We start from the raw sequence: 22,091 nt of genomic DNA on the forward strand, positions 1-22,091 counted from the left end.
ACTCCATCTGCGCCAACTGCTTTATTCTTACTTACCTTCTTGAACATTTTTTCACTTTGTCTCTAGACACCTCTATGTGCTCTATGCTGTTCTCTGGAATTCTTATTGTGTCTGGTTCCCTGAAGATTTCATTTTGTACAAACACACTTTGGAACTTTTCATTTAATGTTTCATACATTTCCTTTTCATTTTCCATAAATATGTTTCCCATTTTCAACCTCTAAATATTCTCCTTTACCTGTAATTTGTTGTTTATGAATTTATAGAATAGGCCCTAGTTCTGTTTTACATTTGTCTGTTATCCTTTTTGTTTAAATTTCTTTCTGCCTCTCTCCTCACTGCCGTGTAGTGGTTTCTCGCATCTTTGTATCGCTGGTATGTGTGGAGGTTTGGCCTCTTCCTATACTGATCACATTTTTGTGTCTTTTAGTCTGTGGCCCTGTCACAATTTGTTAAACCAATCCTGTTTCCTAGTTCTGCATCTCTGCTTTGGTGTAATTTTTGTATTCCTTTATCATATATTTCACGAAACTTGACATATCTCATTTACTTCACTTCCTAACAGCAAGTCTTCCCAGTCAAATTCCTTAAAGAAATTTCTAAGTTCCCCATAATGTCTTTTCCTGAAATCAGGTTTTTCAACTGCTTCAACCTCCTTATTTTCTTCCAGATTATAATGCATTACATACTTTATTCCCCAAAAGACATGGTTACATTTACCCAAGGGAGGAAGGTACAATACAGAATGTCAAATATCTGTTCCTCTTCCCTGATAAATATCAAGTAGCATGGAGGGAACATCCCCTTCCCTCAACCTCTTAGCTTGTTTAACATGAATGATGTTTAACATGAATACATGAATGTTTCCAGGATGAGTTTTAGAAATCTCCAGGTCAATAAGTCCTCTGTTCTAGCTTCATGTGCCTCCGTCTATGGATTTAAAGTTGAAGTCTCCGACTACCAACAGTCGTGATCTATCTTTATCCGCTCTCTCTATAATCTCTCTCATTATTATTATAAGATTCTTGTTTATTATCCAGCTCCTCCTTTGTCCATGTGTTGCATGGTGAACTATATGCATTCATGATCATTAGTTTATCATCCTGATTGCAGATCTCTAGTGCTGTTGTCAACTTCTCGTGGATTGGCAATCATTATTTCATTTACCTTTAGGTGTTCTTTCACCACCACAGCAACGCTACCGCTTTTCATAATTTTTCTGTCTCGTCTCCAAACTAAGTAGCCCCTTGGGAATATGACTTCATTTAAAATATCATTCTTCACATTTCATCTTCGTGAGTGCAACTATGTCTGGCGTCTACAACTGTATTACATAATTTAACTCCAGTATCTTTAATCACACTCCATCTATGTTGGTGTATACAATTTTCAGGAACATGATCCCTCTTTCCATATGCTTCACAACCCCTTTCTCGAGCAATTTTGTTAGTTTGTCTTTTTGTACCATTTTACTGGCCTGCCTGTCTGTATGCTTATGTGCCAATGTTTGTATCATTTTTTAATGTAAAGCACTAACAAGTATTACTGTCTTTGCATGTAGCTCTGTGGACCTTGTGATGCTATTGTCGTTCCACGACTTAACTGTTGTGTTGTGACGCAAGTGTCATACTGTGACTCAAATTGCAGGACATGTGTTGTATTACGACTCAAGACTCGCAATGTGGCATAAGTATGTTGTGACTTTAGCTCTGATTTATGATGCAAGCGTCATATCTTTGGCAGGTGTGGTGAGGGCCGAGTTCTGTCAGCGTCGAGAACAACCTGCGAGGATGAAAACGAGTGCCTTTGGGAACCATGCCTCAATGGTGGCACTTGCTTCAACAAACACTTAGGTAATCCACACTCATCTGATACTTATTATATACAATTTCCTTTTTTAGAACTATGCATTATTACTCGCCTACACAGCTCACACGAGCCTTTGAGATTACCGAGAGTGACCAAATGAGTATATTCATACTAAAGAGAGCATAAGGTGTTTTGATGAGGCCATCTTTGATGGTCCTATATAAATGTTGCTCGTCACGTGACAGGTGACAATGAGACTAAATGAGCCCAGTGCAACTATTAAAAATGAGTACATTGCATCAGGAAAAGCACATTAATGTAATGTATCAATGAGAAAATGAGTCCAAGCCAATATGACCAAAAGGTTAAGATTTAATGATTCCAACATGAATTTTCTCAATATTTCTTATGTTTTTCTTCACTGTCGAAGGAAGTTGAAAAATTAACTCTCCAAAGTTCATTTTCACACTTTATATTTTGGTCCGATGCCTGGAGATGCATTTTGTAAGGTCACTCCTTACATTCTCAAAGATAAGTTTACCATGTCTGCATTGGCTCGCAGTCTTGGTGGGTAGAATGTAATTATGAGTTAGTTGGTTGTTGAGTGGTGGCCTTGACTTTTTGATGTGTAGCGCCTCGCTGATGTCGAGTCTTCTATTGTCGTTATACCTGTCAATTATTTCAGTGTTACTTGTTAAGATATCTGTGGTGATGGTCTGGTTGAGTGGAGATTATATGCTCCACACACAACCAGACTATCAGCAGAGAAATCTTAACAAGCAATGCTGAAATAATCGACAGGTATAACAACAGCAGAAGACTGGACAACAGCGAGGCGCCACACATTAAAAAGTCAAGGTCACCAATCAATAGCCAATTAACACAATTACATTCTACTCACTTAAAGACCCCAAGGCAACACAGACAGGATCCAATGACCCTGCCCTAGGAACACAAGCAGCCACAAGAACATAAGCTGCCCATGTGATACATTTAACCCTTAAATGGCGCCTGGCTATTTAGCATGTGTCACCCACAGGCGCATACCAAAAAAAAAAAAATATCTTCTAAACCTGTTAATTTGTGTTCACTGATCATGGGAAAAATAATAAAAAAATCGCAAGTGGCATATATTGCCCGCTATAGGGTGGGGAAATTTGGCAAAAAACAGGCGCCGACTCAGCGTGCGTCCCAGATGATCTGTTGCTCGCCAGCTGTCAGGCCGGAGTTGCCACAGAGATAATTACCTAATTATTTCAATGTCTCTAATTTTTTGTATTTTTTTTGCTGTACAGTATCCACTCAATTTAACGGCCTCTTTTATACCGATCTGCTGGTATTAACGACCGGTTTGGGAGCCCAGTAGCTAGAGCCTGCTATACCGGTCTGCGGTCGATATTACCGACAGTCGGTATTGGGTTTGTTGTGGCATCAGCATCCCCTCACATGGCGACCAGGCCGCCACCGACCTGGATCGTCCAGAGTCATATATTACATCTTAATTTTCTTTTAAAATGATTCACTTTAATGAAGAAAATTGTAAATTATTATTAATAAAATATTTTGAAACAGTTTTTATTAAGCAAAAGTCTTTGTTTTCTTAATAAATACCTTTTATAGTATGTATAGGCACTAGGTATTTTTTTTCCCACGGACCTAGTATGTACTCCGCCGGCCATGTGTTCCCATTGTTTACCGTGAACTCGCGCGGCTAGCTTCAATTGTGAAGGATATTACTGTACTGTAATTGTGATCTTTTTAATTTACAAAATGCCAAAAGTTACCCAAAGGAAGCGCCTGACGGTTGCACAGAAGCTGGAGTTAATTAAGAAACTTGATAAAGGATATTCTCATGCACGACCAGCAGCAGAGTTTAACATCGGGAAAAGTACAGTAAGTGACATCAAGAAACAGAAGGATACTCTATTAAAATATGCCTGAAAATAAGTGTACATACAGTATGTACCCTGTATACAACATAAACAATATAAAACAAGCGCTGCAGAGGATGACGTAATCTTCACAGCTTCGTAATCTTCAGCTTCATTAAAAGTAAGTCAATTTACCAATTTTATTATAGTATTACAAGATATTAATTGTTTTTTTTCAACAAAAGCTACATATTAGTCTCTGCAAATGTATATTCTATCGTCAGCAGAGAAAAGGTGAGCTCAAAATATTTCGTCTTGGCTAGCTCTCAGTGACAAGGCTCGATCGCCATTGTTATGGCATGGCCGCCACAGCGTGTGTTGTAACATTAAAAGTCAGTCAATTTACCAATTTTATTATAGTATTACAAGATATTAGTTGTTTTTTTTCAACAAAAGCTACATATTAGTCTCTGCAAATGTATATTCTATCGTCAGCAGAGAAAAGGTGAGCTCAAAATATTTCGTCTTGGCTAGCTCTCAGTGACAAGGCTCGATCGCCATTGTTATGGCATGGCCGCCACAGCCTGTGTCGTAACATTAAAAATACATTACCTGCACTGTTCAGGGTAAATCAAAACACATCTCTAAAATTTTATTAAGACAATATTAACTCGCTGATTGATACATGAAATATTTTTCAATACAAAGGAATGAATCAATTTTTTCCCACCCATCTGGACTTGATCAGAGCGTGTTTACACATCATCCATGCAGCAGCCAGCAACTGGCTTAATCGTCGGCCGTGCACTAAATTGGAATGCAATTACACAATGAACTTTATTTAATTTTAGTTATACAGTATAAAATATATCCTACCTGAATGTTACTTGAAAAATTACCCGACCCGACTTAACGTCGGAAATAACGGAGCTCCGTAAATAACGACTTGGGCTCAGCCCCATATAGGCTGTTAAATTGAGTGGATACTGTAATATTATTCAATAGTGTGTAGTGTGATACATTTATATAATAAAATGAGTGAATCATCGCTGTACTCAAATATGGTGTGCATATTGTTGATTCAATTATGTTCATCAAACAGTGAACAAATACTTTGTCGGTTATTACACTATATACACAGGTTATATATAAGTATCTACATGTTTTGTTCGCCATAACGAACCACTAAGTTGCTATTATGAGTCAAAAAGTAACGAGGAGTGACCGCCACACACCAGCCAGCCACTCGCTACCACTCACTCCCTCAACACCTCACTCGCCCACATTCTCCTCTCACCATACTGTTTTTGCTTTTATATACAGACATTATATATAAGTATTTACATGTTTTGTTCACCATAACTGTACATTTAAGCTTGTATGGTGAGTAAAGGCACAAGGATGTAGCTATTGACACAGTCAGCTGGTGGTGGCCGTCCTCAAGGCCAGACCCACTAATATTTCTCCTCCAACAATACTGTTTGTGGTGTTATTATGCTATATACACACATTATACATAAGCATCTACCTGTTTTATTCACCATACTTGTACAAGTAAACTGGTATGGTGCCCAAAGACCATAGTGGTCACCAGTAAACAACATAAGTCGTGCAGACGATGCCACCTCCCTCGCCAAAATGGCGCCTCCCAACCTACTCCTATTGCTGTTTATACCCTCTATACACACGTTATATATAAGTATCTACATTTGTGTTCACCATAGCAAACCACTAAGCTGGTATGGTGAGTGCAGTCAATAAAAAATGGCCACACAGTCAGAAGACAACGCCACCACCCTCCCTCCCACAGCATTACTCCTCCCTCCATGGAGCACAGCGCTAAATATCACCACAATCCTGCTATTATCAGAACCCTGGTCAGTTTTATCACAGTCAGGGGTCTTCTGTAATAATATCATCGCTACATAATAGCATGAACAAGTATATTATGGCATTTTTAGGCGATGCTGTGGTCACAAGCTGAACATCAGTGCTGTGAGCTCATGCTGCGTGCGTCAGGCTTGGTTGCTCACTCAATACTGAGGCCCCTAACACCCGGGAATTTGGCCCACGATTTAAAAAAAAATGGCTTCTGTTCTGGCTCCTCTCCTTCCTCCTCCCCGGCGGGTAAGAAGGCTTCGGTTTCTTCCTCAGCTCCTGCTTCTGGCTCTGTTGCTCCTTCCCCTCCCGTTTCAGTGATTGCGCCCCCCTGTTCCTGCAATGGAGGTTTCTTTGCCTGCTTGCTGGGGTTGCTTGCTTACCACCTGCTTCCCTTTCGGTTGCTGCTCTTGCTGGGGTGCACTCCCCTCTTTCTACTTCCCCTCTTCCTGCTGCTGTCCTTGACTGCTCCTCTCCGTTGTCTCCTCCTCTTCCTCCTCCTCCTCCTCCTCCGGACCACGCCCGCCCACCTCTGATCTGTTCTCCCGTTTCCTTCCCTCCGTCTTTGCTCAGTTTACCCATGCCCCCTAACCCTGACTTTGCTAACCCTGATCCCGACTCTGATATTCTTTAACGTGCTCTGTTGCTCTTTCGCCTTTGTTTCTTCCTTGTTCTCTGTTTCTGTCCTTTCTCTTCTCGTCGTTGTCCATTCTTCAATGGAATGTTCGAGGTTATTATGCCAATTTCCTCGAACTCCAACTTCTGATTTCGCGGTTTTCGCCCCTTTGTGTCTGTCTCCAGGAGCCAATGCTTGGTGCTCGTCCTGGTCGTTTTCGTGGCTATTCCTTTCTCTCCCCCCCCCCAGCCATTGCTGGGGCTTCTAATTCTTCTGCTCTCTTGATTCGTGCTGATGTTCCCTTTGTTCCTTTACTTTTTCCTTCGCCTCTCCATTGTTCTGCTGCTCGTATCTTTGTGGGGAAATGGTACACAGTTTGTTCCATTTATCTCCCCCCGAGTGTCCCGCTCTCTCTTCCTGATTTGAAACACCTCCTAGACTCCTTGGCGGAGCCTGTGCTCCTGCTGGGTGACTTCAATTGTCGTCATTCTCTTTGGGGTGACGTTCTGACGAATACCCAGGGTCGCCTTCTTGAGCCGTTTCTCCTCTCTTCTTCCCTGTCTCTTCTGAATTCTGGTGAGCCCACTCATTTGGACTCTCGGACTCGCACCCTTTCTTGTCTTGATCTTTCTCTCTGCTCTTCTTCTCTTTACTTAGATTTCACGTGGCAGGTTCTTGATGACCTCCATGGAAGTGATCATTTCCCCATCCTTGTTTCCTTTTTCTCTTTTCGTCCTTCCCTCTCTTTCCCCTAGGTGGCAGTTTGCTAAGGCAGACTGGACCCTATTTACCCTCAGTGCTGCTCTCCCTGACCTCTCCCTTCTGCCTCTCTCTCGCGCTCTCCTCCTTTTTCATGACACTGTCTTCAACGCTGCCCTCTGCTCTATTCCTCGCTCTTCCTCTCGGGGTCCACGGAAGTGCGTTCCCTGGTGGAATGCGGACTGTGCTCGGGCTGTCCGCTGTAAGCGTGCAGCCTGGAAGAGGCACCGCCGTAGGCAGACGACCGATTCTTTTCTTTTCTTTCCGAAAGCGAGTGCGGTGGCCCGTAGGGCCATCCGTACGGCTAAACGTGAATGTTGGGCATCTTATGTGTCAACAATCACGTCCGAAACCCCTCTGGCCCAGATCTGGAAGCGTATCCGCAAGATAGCGGGTAAGTTCATTCCCGATGTTTCACCGGTCCTTCACCTCCATGATACTCTTGTGGCGGACCCGTTGCAGGTCGCTTCCGAACTGGGTTCCCACTTTTCTTCTGTTAGCTCTGGTCTTCATCTTCCCCAATCTTTCCTTCTTCGTAAACCTGCCCTTGAGTCTCGTCCTTTAGATTTCTGCACTCATCTTCAGCTTGCCTATAATGATCCCTTCTCTCTCTCTGAACTTCATTCTGCCCTGGCCCTCTGCGGTTCTACGGCGGCGGGCTCCGATGGTATTCATTATGAGATGCTTCGCGATCTCCCTCCGAGCACGTCTCAGTATTTACTGAGTCTGTATAATTGGATCTGGGAGTCGTCGTCAGTCCCTGAGGACTGGCTCAATACCGTTGTCCTCCCTGTTCGCAAACCGGGGTCTCTGGGTACTTCCCCTAAGGACTTTCGCCCTATTGCTCTCACAAGTTGTGTCTGCAAACTCTTTGAACGTATGGTTAACGTTCGTCTGATGTGGTTCTTGGAACACCATCACCTCCTCTCCCCTTCTCAATTTGGTTTCCGCAAGTGCCGCAGCACGACAGATGTCCTGGTGAACTTGGAGGTCTATATTCGTACTGCTTTTGCTGCGAAGACCTCCGTTGTTGCCGTCCTTTTGACCTAGAAAAGGCTTACGACACCACTTGGCGTTATCATATCCTATCTCAACTTCATTCTTTTGGCCTTCGTGGTCATCTCCCTCTTTCTCTGCAGCTTCCTCTCTCGTCGTTCCTTTCGGGTGCGCCTTGGTACCGCTCTCTCTCCCTCTTTTCAGCAATACGAAGGTGTGCCCCAGGGTAGTGTTCTGAGCACTACTCTTTTTCTTGTTGCCCTCAATGGTCTTCTTTCCTCTCTTCCTTCTGGTGTCTTCTCCGCTCTCTATGTCGATGATCTTACCCTTTGTTGTCAGGGTGATGATTCGCCTCTCCTTCAACGCCGGCTTCAACTTGCAATTGATGCCGTGTCGTCTTGGGCCACAGGTCATGGCTTCAAGTTCTCTACTTCTAAGACTTGTGCCATGACTTTTACGCGGAAACGGGTTGTTCTTCGTCCCTCTTTGTCACTTTATGGTCATCCCCTTGAATACAAAGATTCCGCGAAGCTTTTGGGGTTATTCCTTGACACTCGTTTGTCTTGGTCTCCCCATATCTCTTACCTCCGTGTTGAGTGCTCTAAGGCCCTTACCCTCCTTCGGGTCTTGTCCCATACTTCTTGGGGGGCAGATAGGCGCACTCTCCTTGCTTTACATTCCTCTCTCGTCCTGTCTAAGCTCGATTATGGTTGCCCTGCTTACTCGTCTGCTTCTCCTTCTACTCTTCGCCGTCTTGATGCTTTGCACCATACTGGGTTGCGCCTCAGTTCTGGTGCCTTTCGTTCGACTCCCATCCTTAGCTTGTATGTTGACACTGGCTTCCTGCCTCTCCAGGACCGCCGTGATCGCTACTGTCTTCGCTATCTTGCGCGGTCCTTGCAACATCCTTCCTCTCGCCTCTGTCGTGCTTTAACTTTGACTCCTCCTGTGGTTCCTGTTCATCTTCATCGCCTCCCTCTTTCTGTCCGATTATCTCGCTTTCTGTTCGTGTTTCTAATGTTTCTCCTCGTATTGTTCCTTGCCTCCGTGGAGAGTACCCCTTCCAAAGTTTTGTACATCCTTGACCCGCATCACTAAAGCTTTTACCCCTCCTAGGGTTCTGAAACGCCTTTTCCTTGAGCACTTTTCTTCGCACTCCCACTCTGTTTCCATCTTCACCGAGGGGTCTAAGTCTGCGGATGGTGTGGGCTACTGTTTTTTTCCTGACTGCACTTATATGTGTCGCCTCCTTTCGAAGGCTAGCGTCTTCACAGCAGAACTTTATGCTGTTCTCTATGCTCTCCGTCTCTTGCTTTCTCATTGTCAATCCTCCTTTGTGATTGTAGTTGACTCTCGTAGTGCTCTCATGGCTGTAGGGTCCTTTAATCCTGTCCATCCGGTGGTCATGGATATTCAACATTGGCTGTTTCTTATTTCTAGTACATTTAAATCGGTAGAGTTTTGCTTGGTTCCCAGCCATATTGGTGTTTGTTTAAATGAGCATGCGGATGCTGCCTCTAAAGAAGCTATCCGTTCTTGTCCCATCTCCCATAAAGGTATTCCTTACTCGGACTTTTATCCTGTTATTCATTCCTCCATCCTTGCCCATTGGCAGGGTTGTTGGTCGTCTGTAGTTGGTAACAAGTTGCGTACTCTCAAACGTAGTGTGTCCCCGTGTCCTTCCTCCTGCCACCGTAACCGTCGGTGGGAAACTGCTCTAGCAAGTTGCTGATTGGCCATACTCGCTGAACTCATGGTCACTTAATGGAGCGCCACCTTGCTCCTTATTGTCCAAATTGCGTTGTCCCTCGTACAGTTGTGCATATCCTTGTTGAATGTCCTGACTTCCAGGATGTGTGTGTGTCTTGCTTTCCGACTTGTCCCTGGATAGAATTGTTGGTGAATCGGATACTTTTGATATCGTTCGCCTTATGCGTTCTGTTCTCGTATTGGCATTCTTGGTGATATTTAGCGCCCTCTGATTATTTCGCAGTTTGAGGGTGCTATGTAGCCTTCTCGGTTTGGTGCCTTCTTTTGATAATTACCTTACCTTTCACTGCATCAACTTTTGGTGAATGATGGATTCATACTCGAAGGTGCTTATTTCATCGTTCTATTTCGTTGTAATGTTAATGTGGTAGTTGTGATATGGATTGTAAAACCTTGCATGTGAGCCAGAACAATGTTATTTGTATATTAAGAAGAATTTGTCAGCCTTGTAACCATTTTTAGAGTTCATGTAGATCTTTGCAAGGCCTCGATATCATTGTTTTTTTTTTACTCTATAAATCTTGGTGTTTGATGTCATGGATTTATAAGGTTTAGACCCTTGTGGTATGAATCTCGCAAAATTTTCCAGTCATTTCTGTTTAGGACGCTTTAATTTGACTGTTACCATTGATTCTGTGCCTGTTTTTCCCCTCCTATTCTTTCATATGGTACCTTATCAACAGCTTTAGCAAGCAAGTGACATGTGTACCAGAAGTCTTGTTTGAATAGCTGGTTACCATTTCCACAAAAAAGTGACCAGGTTTGTTTTTAACCAACGAATGTGTTATTACAAGATCATTGAATGATTGTCACCTCGCAGAAGCGAGGTGAAACTAATCTGACAGTTTTGTGCTTGGTTATTTCGAAGATTTGAGCGACATTTGAAATCTAGATATAAACTTGTTATGAACATCTTTTAACTTTAGTAATTTTGGCTGAGAGTTCATTTAAGTTTGGATTAAATTCTAGGCATGTGGTAATTATAAATTTTAGTTTGTAAGGCTCTTCCAGTTTATGGTACTTTTTACAGGTAGTGTATAATACACTACTATCCTTAATTACTTCTATTCATCAGCTTGAAACATTTGTGGTTTTGGGATGTCTGGTGTGAATAATGAAATTTTCATTCACAATATTTGGTAGGACTTATCAAAGTCCAGGAAATAATAAGGCAGACTGGTCATGTCTAATATTGTTTTTCTTATACTACAACTTTGAGTTGGATTTTACTTTTGACAAAAGGTAGTTTCATACTTTCCAATCAAGTTTGAATATCTAGCCCATTATAATTAACTTCTGATTACTGGAACCACAGTGTTCCAGGTCTGGCATTTAGTAAGGTATTGGTGAAAAACCATATTGTATAGATGTTTTAGTTTGACATTTAAGTCAACGTATTTTTTTTTTACAACACTTCCAAACATTCAATGTTTAGTGGATGTTGCTTAGCCTTAAATGTAGTCCATACAATTGTAAAGTTTAATTTTAGTCAAGTGTAAAATTAAGATACTTTGCAAATTAGTAATGTTAGTTTAGATTTATCAGCTTAATCCAGTTTGGCATATTACTTGCAGGAAACTCTGAAGTTAGTGATGTCAATTAATTTTTCACTTTAGTAACTTATTTATAAATTTCACAAGTTCTTTGCATCAGTAATTTCCAGCATGATAGAATCTTTGCTAATTTCAGGATAAAGTATAGTATAAAGTTTCATTGGAATATTTATTTAATAGTTTACACTAACATTAATATTGTCTTTCAGGTTGTGGGAAGCTGCTCCTCCTAGATTCAATCCACTGAAGACCATCAAAATGCCAGAGAAAACCCCAGAGTACCAAGGACAACATCCACCTGTAAAGCAAAAATAAAGTATATCAAACAGGGACACTCATTTTATTAACACTAACACCTATCTATAAGCACCAAAACCCCTAAGTGCCAATCTTTTAAGATTTGCCTCAGCCAGGCCTACCCCTTACTTCCATTTGAGGCAGGACTTGTTGGCCAAAAGAGTGCATCACATCTTTTGGTTTAGTGCCCAACATGATGTAAATAAGCTTTGTGTAAAGCTTATGTACATCATGTTTCAGGCACTAAACCTCTGGATGTATCCACTCTTTCAGTGAACAAGCCCTGTAGTGATTAACAATGTTTGCACATTGTTAAGGGTCCCTATGCAATTCTAGTCCATCTATTGGATGGGTAGTAGAGCAGGGCTCTGAAAAAGCCAAGCCAGGGAAATCTGCAGGACTGCCTGGTCCCCTTCTATGAAATGGGGTAGGATCAGTACAAACTGCATCAATCCCTGCAGGTTGTAACAGTAGGACTTTTGTACACATCTATAAATGTACTAGATGAAAGAAAGTAAATTAATTAGTTGACATAGCTAAAACACTTAATTCCACATACCAACTTTCGTAGATTTGCAGAGTAGAACAACCACACTGAAGCCAGTCAATGCTTTGATGACATTGTAATCTTCCATACCACCTGAAACATTTACCCAAATTAGCTTGTTAAACAAGATTTTACATATGCAGGTTCCTTTAATCTTACAATTAAGATTGTTAGAATTCTCCTTTAATGCTAATCAAGCAAAAACATTAAACTTAGTTTGACTAACCATAAGTTCATTAAAGTCACCAATATCTCTCGGCAATTTATTTTATCTACATGTAAGCATCATTTCAGATTATCTTCAGCCATAATGAGTGTTTAAGTTATAATGTTCACTATCACACTCGCCTAATTCAGAATGTCAAGCAATTAACACCTTCAAACTCAGGGCTGAAGTTCGACTTTCCCATCATTATTCTGAAAGACTATCTATTTAAGCTTCAAATAAATAAACTAAGTTGAAGTACAGTTACCATTCAATATTTAATTTGTGTACTATACCATCAGTAAATGATTCTTTAATTTATGAACATAGCCTTTTAAGCTACAAACAGATTAAATCCATGATGTCAGTAGACCTCCCAGTTGGGATTCTTTTACCATGTTGTGGCACAGTCTTAAAGCACATCTGGGATCCTACGACATAAGTTTGAACCCCTCATCACAGCCCTTGTGCATTGCAAATATCACATTGTGATTTGTGTAATTTTTAAATGAATGACTTCTAGCCAAATAATTAAGAACCATGCAATCAACTTAACACCAGAAGTTAAGCAAACAAATTAAGATTTATATAAAACATTTCATAAAATCTTTAACTTGCAAATTTATGCCGTTTAACAGTTAGTTCCCAACTTTACATTCACAAATTTAAAGTCACATTTATTCTATTCAAAGCACAATTCTTGCAAGAATTAACTTTAGGATATAGTACCCACTAGTCAAGGCCTTAAACTAGTTTCAATTTACCCAATTTCAAGGCCCCTTCACAATTTCATTAAATATTTAGGTAAAAATTATGTAAGCACATTTTACCTATTAAACTAAAACTTACTTTGGCCCTCTAATTCTGACAACTATGCTACTTTCTGTAGCATTTAACACTTCCAGCGATTGTTCTGCAACTGTTCCTGAAGTTATCTTGGAAGGACCTTCTACAACCTGTCAATGGAACATTAAATATGGTTAATAAGGTTTTGCATAGCAATTTCATTTTGTTTAACTTTAAAATATTTGTCTTTTAAAGTTACACTAACGAATTATATACTCCCCCCCCCCCCCCACCATATCTAATTTATAAATTAGAAGATAAAGCACTTTGAAGTCCACATTTAAGGTTTATATGCTACAAAATTTGTATTTCAAATTTATAGTTTACAATTCCCCTCCTCCATATATCTTTGGTAACATGTATTTGAAACATGCCAAGCAAACTCAAGAGTTGTTGCTATTTATGTCAAAAAAAAACAATACGACAGATCTTTCATTCTTGTACAGCCACAAGCATGCGTACCATTTAGGCCAATAACTTTATTCCATGTTACCCCAGAACACTAAAAATTTAACTAGGTACCAATTTTACACCGTTAAACAGATGATACAGTTACTCGCCCAGGATTCATGCCAAATCACTCTTGCTTGCTTGCGGATCAAATGGGATTTAATTTTAAATAGATAAGCAAACTGTACACAGATCTAAATGTATTTGCCATTTGTTGCCACTTTTAAAGAACTTAAACCTCATTTAGTAAAAATTTTTAAAACCCACCAAACCGGGAAGGCTATGTAGTACCACCGAGTGTGGAAGTTTAAGGCACGAGATTCAAGAACGTGTTTAAGGAAAAATTGAAGATTAGAACCACAGCTAACAAGTGAGAACCCAGTTCGGTTGTGACCTGCACTGGCTCCACCACCAGAGTACCACAGAGGTGAAGAACCTGCTAGTCATAGGGAATGAGCTTACCCACAATATTGCAAATCTTCCAAATCTGCGGCAGAGGAGTATCTGACGTAATGGTGGAAACACTTCCAACTCTCGCTGTCCAGGTGGTCCAACAGCCCACTGCACTTTCTGAAACAAAATATAAGAATCAGCCATCTGCCAGCATCAGTCTTTTCCAGGCTGCACACTTACAGCCGACAACCCTAGCAATCCGCAGTCCAGGGAACGCACTTCCGTGTGCCCTGGGAGGTAGAGCAAGGAATAGAGAGTAGCATCGAAGACTAATGAAAACGAGGAGGGTGCAAGGAAGAGGTAGTAAGGAGAGGTCACAGTAGCACGGAGGGTGAATAGGTTCTAATCAGCTTTGGCAAACTGCCACCTAGGGAAGGAGAGGGGAGGGTGAAAAGACAAGGATGGTGAAATGGTCACTTATAGAGGTTATGAACCCTCCAGGAGATATCCAAGTACAGAGACGATTAGAGAAAGATCAAGACAGGAAAGTGAGTCACAGTCCACATGGGGTGGGCTCACCAGAATTCAGGGAAGAGAACGAATGGTTAGAGAAGGCCGCCTTGGGTGTGTCAACATCACCCCAAAGGGTATGTCGACAGTTTAAATAACCCAACAGGAACACCAGCTCTGTTAAGGAGTCCAGGAGGTTCCTGACATCAGGAAGGGAAAGAGGGACATTTGGGGGAAACATTTAACAGACTACATTTTACTCAAAAACATGGCCAGCAAAATAATGGATAGGACATGGAAACAGTAGGACAAAGATTATCAGTACGAATCAAGAGACCAATATAGTTATGGGCCCCAGCAAGATCAAGGGGGGGGGGGAGGAGTAGGGGAGGAGTAGGGGGAAGGGGAAGAAAGGAATAACCACGACAGTTATCACGACGAGCACCAAGCATCGGCTCCCAGAGACAGTGGTGAAACCTAAACAGAAGTTGGAGTTCATGGGAGTTAGCAATTATTTGCTAACAACAGCTGTTCTGTTGCTGAAGGACAGCAACAGAACAAAGAAAAAGGTAAATAACACAGCATATTAAAAAAGCTAAAGATCAGACTATGGTTTAGCGGGCCATGGGTTAACTTAGTAAGAATGGAGGGGAAAAAAAAAAGAGCAAGACGCCAGAGGCAGATTGACAGGGTTCAGGGAGGGGGGGGGGGCTGTCAAGGCCAGGAGGATAGGGGGTAGAAACTAAGTCAGCAACCAAGAGGAAATTGGGCCAAAAGAAACTTTCACATTAGGGACAGGGGGCTCCAACCAATAAAATGGGGAGTAAGCAATAGTTAGGGGGCGAGGAAGAAAGGAATGCCGTCTTTTCTTACCCGCAGGGGGAGGAGGATGGAGAGGAGCCAGGCTTACGTTTCTGACGGACAGGTGTTCCAGTAACATCGTACTGGCCGACTGACTAGGGTCTTAAGTGAAGAATGGGAGTGAACAACAAGATTGCTGGGAGGATGATGGACAGCAGCCTGGACAGACAGGCGACGTGGAGGGCCAAGAGGTAGTGGGGAGGTACAGGAAAGATCGGGGAAAACGAAATTACTTGGCAGACAGTAGGAAAAGGAAAGGGGGGGGGGGAGAATCCAGAAGGAGATTCACGAGAGATACCTTCCGACCCAGGACGTAAAGGAACAGGGAAGGTGGTGGGCATGTTGGGGTCCAAGGCCTAGAAATGGTTGTGGGACAAAGGTGGGAAGGACGAGAGGTAGAACAACGTGCGAGCATAAGATACGCCAGTGAAGGGGTGGACACTGCAAACCGTGTCTTGCCTCGGGAAAAGTCAAATGATCCTGGCGTTTCAAGTTAAGGACTACTTCAAGCTTTGAGTCGATACACGTGCGAGAGAATGTAGGGTGGGCCTCGCCGCAATTCAGGTAGCGAGCCCGGGGGATATGAGCAATCTGTCTTAGAGTGGCTATCGTCCCCACACATGGGGCAGAGAGAAACGAAGACTTGTGCATTTGAGGACACCGTGCTCGAACTTGCCTCACTTATTACAATGAGTGAGGGGGGGGGGGATGTACTCTTCAACATGGCACCTGGCACCAGCAAGAATGATAGGTGGATGAAGGGTATTACTATCAAAAGGTGATACTATCAAAAGTGGTTTGTTTTTTAAAAACCAATGTGTCGATATTACAAGAATATTGAATGTGAAATTATGAAAGATTGTCACCTTGCAGATGTGAAGTGGAACTAATCTGACAGTTGTGCGTTTACCCCCCCCCCCCCCCTCTACTTTACGTCACGACAACCAAAAAGGGAGATGGACCTCATTTAGTAGAAAACTTATCACTAATATCTACAGTATGGGCAATGATAATCTATACAATTGTGTTCCATTACGTTATTTTTTCAACTTTTAGCTTATGTACACCTACATTAGCTATCCTAATATACATGAACTTTGGTAAAGACTTACTATAATGCCTTGTATACTTTAAGTTTGATGTTGGCGACTATATTACCAACAGGTAATATATAAATTAGATTTTAACTACCTTCAAATACAAACATTTGCTATAATAAAGTAATTATAAAATTGAAAACCAATATAATAACCACCCTTTCACCAAGTTATGATCATTATTCTAATTAACACAATGGTGTACAATATTATAACTACAATATTTTCCAAAACATTTATTCAACTTGCCGACTTCAATGCAACAGGAATCTATCTTATCAATGTGGAGCGGTGATTATTCCTTCAATCCCATGCACCACACTACAAACTTGCTACCAACGTTTCTAAGTTACGTTTGGCTTTAACAACTACAGCCAAGTTGGGAAAAAAACTGCCTTGCATCACCTTGTTGCTCAAACAAGGTAAACTGCCCAGAACACCAATATATTTATAATCAAGTAAATTTGTAGTCAAGACAGATGGTGCCAAGAACCTTATTAAACATTCCAAAACACTGAAAAAGCTCGTTTCAATAAAATTAGAGAAACAACTAAAATACCACAATTCATCACTATTTACAATAAGCGACTTCAACTAACCCAGAGTTTTTAATAAAATTTAATTTCAATACATTGCAACAGCCATTTTAGATAATGCGTCTCCACCTGTCAAGAGAAAATATTAATACATTTTAGTATACTTTGTTACTATTAAGCTTACAAATTATGAACTTAGGTACTTTAATATTCATAAAGTGCTCTCAGTATAACAAGTCGCATTAGAAAGTATGAAACTTACAATAACATTTGCACACCAAACCAACAGATACAAATTAAAATAATTACATAATAAATTTGACCATGCAAGGGAAAGTTTCAAGAATCTAGTAACATTGCACTGATCAATGTCACATTTACCACTAATCTCACCCCTTAGTCTGACATTTAACATCTGACGGCCATTATGGCGTGTGCAATGAACATTTTAACAACCATTTAATTTTTATTATGCAACATACTAGCTAAAAAATTACTGAACTACCAATAAGGACAAGTTAGACAAGCCTTAGCTACCTCATCCCTTGTTGGATTTTACCTCAATAAATTTATTTCAATGAACTTTGATTTTCCTCAGCCAATGGATCACCTAAGGCTTGTGTACTTCATTGACAATAGAGTATATTTACTACAGAGACTATTGAGCCTGTATATCGAGTAGAGATTAATCATTACAGTGGCCAGTTTTCCATAAGTAAAAGATTACCTCTTAAAATAACAGCAGCCTACAGCTTGGGGGTTACATCAAGAAGAGCAATTTGAACGTTTGTCTTTACTACTCCGACAGGTATGGCCACAATCAACTTTCTGGAAATATTCACTCAAATTAACAAAACTGTTTAGTTTAGTTCATTTATTATGCACCCCATACCCATCTTGTGGGCGGTAGTGGAAAGGGTTACAGAGGCACATAATGGGCTCAGGGACTGAACCCCACAATTCATTTAGCTAAGCAAGTTACAATCTTGATGAGCTAGTTACAAAATTCAATATAAGTCATCACATCAACAATGGGTTCGAGATCGACCTCAAGTACAGGTTCTAAATTAAGCAACTGACATATGTGGAGAGCTAGTGTCAAAATTTATATGTTTGTCCTGCACACCGCCCCCCCATCCAGTGGGCAGCGGTGGATAGGTTACAATCACTTAGTTACTACCTACAGTTAGCAAACTGGGGATATTTGGCTAAAATTTCTATTAGCAGATCATTTTGAATGAAATATTGACACATCGCTGGAACATTGGTTATAGAATTGTCTCTAAATTCACGTATCTTTTCGCACTCCATCACATAGTGACGGAGGGTGTGCGAATAATTTTGTTGACACAGTTTACATTTGGTCAGGTCTACATCAGCAGATAATGAGAATTCCCAGAGATACTTGTAACCGAGTCTAAGCCGAGCAGTAGTAACATCTAGAAGTCTGCTGATTTTATTGGATGATCCATAGATGTGTGGCTCCTCTTGCATGATAGTATGATGATAGATGGAATTACTGGTGTCAATTTCACTTTGCCTCAGATCTACAAGATCTTGTTGAAGTTCTCGGTGTACAGCTGCTCTCAGATTGCTCATTGACAATCCAAGGTTACACTCAACGGCTCCTTTAAAGGCAGATTCTTTGGCTAACTTATCAGCTCTATCATGCATTCGGAGGCCAACATGAGATGGAGACCACATGAAATGGACTGTTACCATCCTTAATAATTTTGTTGTATTTGTGTCTAGCTTCGGACACGAGCATGTTACAGTTATGTCTTAAAGAGTTGAGAGCATTTAAGGATGATAAGGAGTCACTTACAATTAATGTATCAAGTTGAGACTTGTACACATTTCAGTGCAAGGATCAAGGCAAATAGTTCAGTCTGAAGGGTAGAGGCCCAGTTTATACGGACTCCCCACTCAAAGTATAGGCCATCGCCCATTGTCAGGACAACTGCACTTCCAGCTGCACCCGTGGTGCGGTGTAGGGAACCATCAGTGTATATAATTTGAGAGAGAGAATGCTCTGTGGACAGAGCATCAATATGGCTTAAGGCGTTGAGCTTTGCCTCAAGACGAAGCTTGGGCTGATCTCTAATTTGCTTCTTGGGTGGAAAGGGAGGGATTAAAACTGGAAAGGGTGTAACCTCCCACGGTACAGGAAAGTGCCGCTGTTGTTTCTCTTGATACAAATCATGAACCTGATACATTCTGAGTTGAGTTCCAGTTTTTGTTATCCATTTGGAACAATGCTGATCTTCAATAAAGAAATTCTGGAGGGCTTCTGTGCAAGGATTAGGATGAGTTAGCCTAAGCATTTTTATACCAATTTGACAGTTAATTTCAGTAACACGACCAACAACGCTCAGAATATTAAGTTCCTTTCTCATATTAAGTATCTTTGTGGTACGAGGACACCCAAGGATTATCCTCAAGGCTTCGTTTTGCAATTTTTCAAGCCCTCCAAGCTTTCTTTCAGGCATCAAAACAAGCAGAGATGCAGCATAATCTACTAAAGATCTGATGTATGCAAAGTACATCATTTTGACAATTCTGACATTGGCACCATAGCCTGAGTGATAACCTGCAACAGCCTTGAGAGCTCGGAGCCTCTCTTTAAACTGACGACAGAGTCTGAATACACCAGGACCATACAGTGGCACCTCAAGGCCAAGGTATTTGAATCTGTTTACATAGTCAAGCTGGGAGCCATTAGACAGTTGCATCTTGCGAACAGCTCCTCCCTGCCTGGGTGGGCGCCGATTGTGTATCTTTATTTTCTCTGCTGAGATAATTAAACCTAGGTCCTGACACGAGTCTAATACAGAGTTAAGAGTGTTCTGCGTGTTAGCATACCCAGCGGTGTGTATCATTATATCAGCATAGCTAATGATGTGGACGTTTGGTTTGCTCGGTACAGAGTTTAACAGCGTGTTTATTAAGATATTGAATAAGGTAGGACTGAGGACACCCCCCTGCGGGGTGCCTAGTTCAAAGTCTCTTGTTACACTCCTATGCCCCTGGAAAAATACAGATGACTTCCTGTTGGATAAGTAACCCCTGATCCAACAAAGAAGCCGACCACCAATATTCATTCTTGCAAGCTCACTCAAGATAACATGTCTATTTGCAATACCAAAGGCAGACTTAAGATCTAGGAAGGTGGTATATGACTTTTCAGTGTGCAAGGTAAGAAAGGTGGTGATGCAATGATGCACACTCCTTCCATGCATGAAGCCATATATCTGGGGGGATAGCATGCTTTGTAAGTTCCATGCTTTGCTTCCATTCTGTCTAAATTTGGTGGCCAATATATAACTCATTATAATATTTGCTTTCTTTTAATTCTATCCAAATAGTTTGCGGGTGGCTCAGTTTTTATTCCCTCTTTGAGACTACATTTCAAATTGTCCCCAACATACATGGCTACTCCCCCTCGTCTAATATATCTGATATAGTTTAAATCCATTTATTTTATGTTCAGCTAATCGTCCTCTATTTTCTACATTCATCCATGTTTCGGCATGTGCAATAATATTTTTTTCTGTGCAGACAAGAGCATTTAATTCGTTAATTTTATTTATTAGACTTCTACTGTTAGTGCAATATACCCTAAGTGAATTGTTATTTTGAGGCCCTTTTCTTTCCCTGATCATTTTGCCAATTCTTTTCTCCCACGAACACATACTTTTATTACCTCCTTCCTCCAAATCAATTCCCATAACACTACTATATAGTTTAAACCCAAACAAACACCTCTAACCACTGGTTCCAACGAGTTCGCAACAGCAACAACCCCAGCCCTCGATAGATGCACCCCATCATGAGCATACATTTCATTTCTTCCATAGAAGTGTTTCCAGTTGTCTATGAAAGATATTGCATTTGATTTGCAATATCTTTCCAGCCGGGAAGTGACACCAAGTGCCCTCGACATCCATTCATTACCCACTCCCTTTCTTTGAAGAAAGTTTTCAGGATTCCTCCCTTGCTCCTAACTAATTCAATGGCTGTCCTGAATCTATTAGTTCCCCACTCCTAACTCGCCCAACATCATTACCCCCTGCACTAATACAAATAATGGGCTTGTTCCCATTTCCCGTCATAATATCATTCATGTTTCCAACAATATCACCAATTCCAGCTCCCGGATAGCAAACCCTTAATCTGTTCCCCCTATCTCTGGCACAAAACGTTCTGTCTAAATACCTCACCTGGGAATCTCCCACAACCAAAATTCGCGTTGGTACCTCCTTAACTTTCCGAGCAGTCTGAGGGGTCTGCGCTTCGCCGCTCCTCGCCGATTTCCGTTTCGAGTGAACTGCAGGCTCACCACAGCACTTGTCGTCCAACACGAAAAATGAATTTGCTGTCCTTAGGGCGTCTGTAGGCAGCCTTGTCAAGGTCTTCAAGACCCCTGTCCTTAACGACTATCCACGACGAGGTCTTGTTAATATTGGTCTCCGTTTCTTCCCGATGTTTCAGCCGTTTCAGCTGTCGTTCTATAAGTAAGGAGTGCTGTAAACTAAATTACCAAGATTAAAGCTTTGGTATGGTGATGCAACACCTATTTAACTTCAGTCAACAGTATACATTGTTATCAACTTTGGCTTTCACTATTGAAATATTTTAATTAACTTTCTAGTTAATAGCCATATTAGCTTCCGATTAAAACTAGGCCTAAGCAGGTTAGAAGATAAGAATGAAGGCAACTTCAGAATGGCTGTTGGCCCATACAATGCAGCTCCTTATATCCACCCACTTACACTGAACAATTTACCTACGACTTGATTTACCTGAACAATTTACCTACGCTCTAGGGATCACAAATCACAACGTGATGCATTAGATGAACAAATCCACAAGGGCCGTGACGAGGATTCTAACCTGCGTCCGAGAGCATCCCAGACGCTGCCTTGATTGAGCTACGACATGGCAAAAGATTTTACCATGTGCTCAGTCTATTAAAGCAGAGTGATGCTCTTTGACGCAGGTTACAATCCTCATCACGGCCCTTGTGGATTTATCTAGGGATCCCACTGCCACATTGTTACGCGTTAATTTGTTCAACCAAAACCCTTTTGTCGAACT

At 41.3% G+C, this 22,091-nt stretch overlaps 1 protein-coding gene across 1 annotated transcript; it reads right to left on the bottom strand.

Moving 5' to 3' along the window:
* Positions 1-11,142: 11,142 nt before the first annotated feature.
* On the bottom strand, positions 11,143-14,437 carry LOC123753534 (uncharacterized). The gene is made up of 4 exons (XM_069300876.1): positions 14,060-14,437; positions 13,151-13,257; positions 12,109-12,189; positions 11,143-11,550 (listed from the first exon to the last, which is right to left on the bottom strand). The coding sequence occupies exons 1-4, from the start codon at positions 14,192-14,194 to the stop codon at positions 11,445-11,447; spliced, it is 429 nt and encodes a 142-aa protein (XP_069156977.1). The 5' UTR covers positions 14,195-14,437; the 3' UTR covers positions 11,143-11,444.
* Positions 14,438-22,091: the final 7,654 nt, after the last annotated feature.

This window comes from Procambarus clarkii, chromosome 44 (assembly GCF_040958095.1).
Source record: "Procambarus clarkii isolate CNS0578487 chromosome 44, FALCON_Pclarkii_2.0, whole genome shotgun sequence".
Classification (NCBI taxonomy): domain Eukaryota; kingdom Metazoa; phylum Arthropoda; class Malacostraca; order Decapoda; family Cambaridae; genus Procambarus; species Procambarus clarkii.

Coding starts and splice junctions, on each gene's coding strand:
- LOC123753534 (XM_069300876.1), bottom strand. CDS start 14,194: ATGGCTGATTCTTATATTTTGTTTCAGAAAGTGCAGTGGGCTGTTGGA. Junction 13,258..14,059: donor GAAGATTTGCAATATTGTGG/GTAAGCTCATTC, acceptor TTCCATTGACAG/GTTGTAGAAGGTCCTTCCAA. Junction 11,551..12,108: donor CTGCAAATCTACGAAAGTTG/GTATGTGGAATT, acceptor TTTGCTTTACAG/GTGGATGTTGTCCTTGGTAC.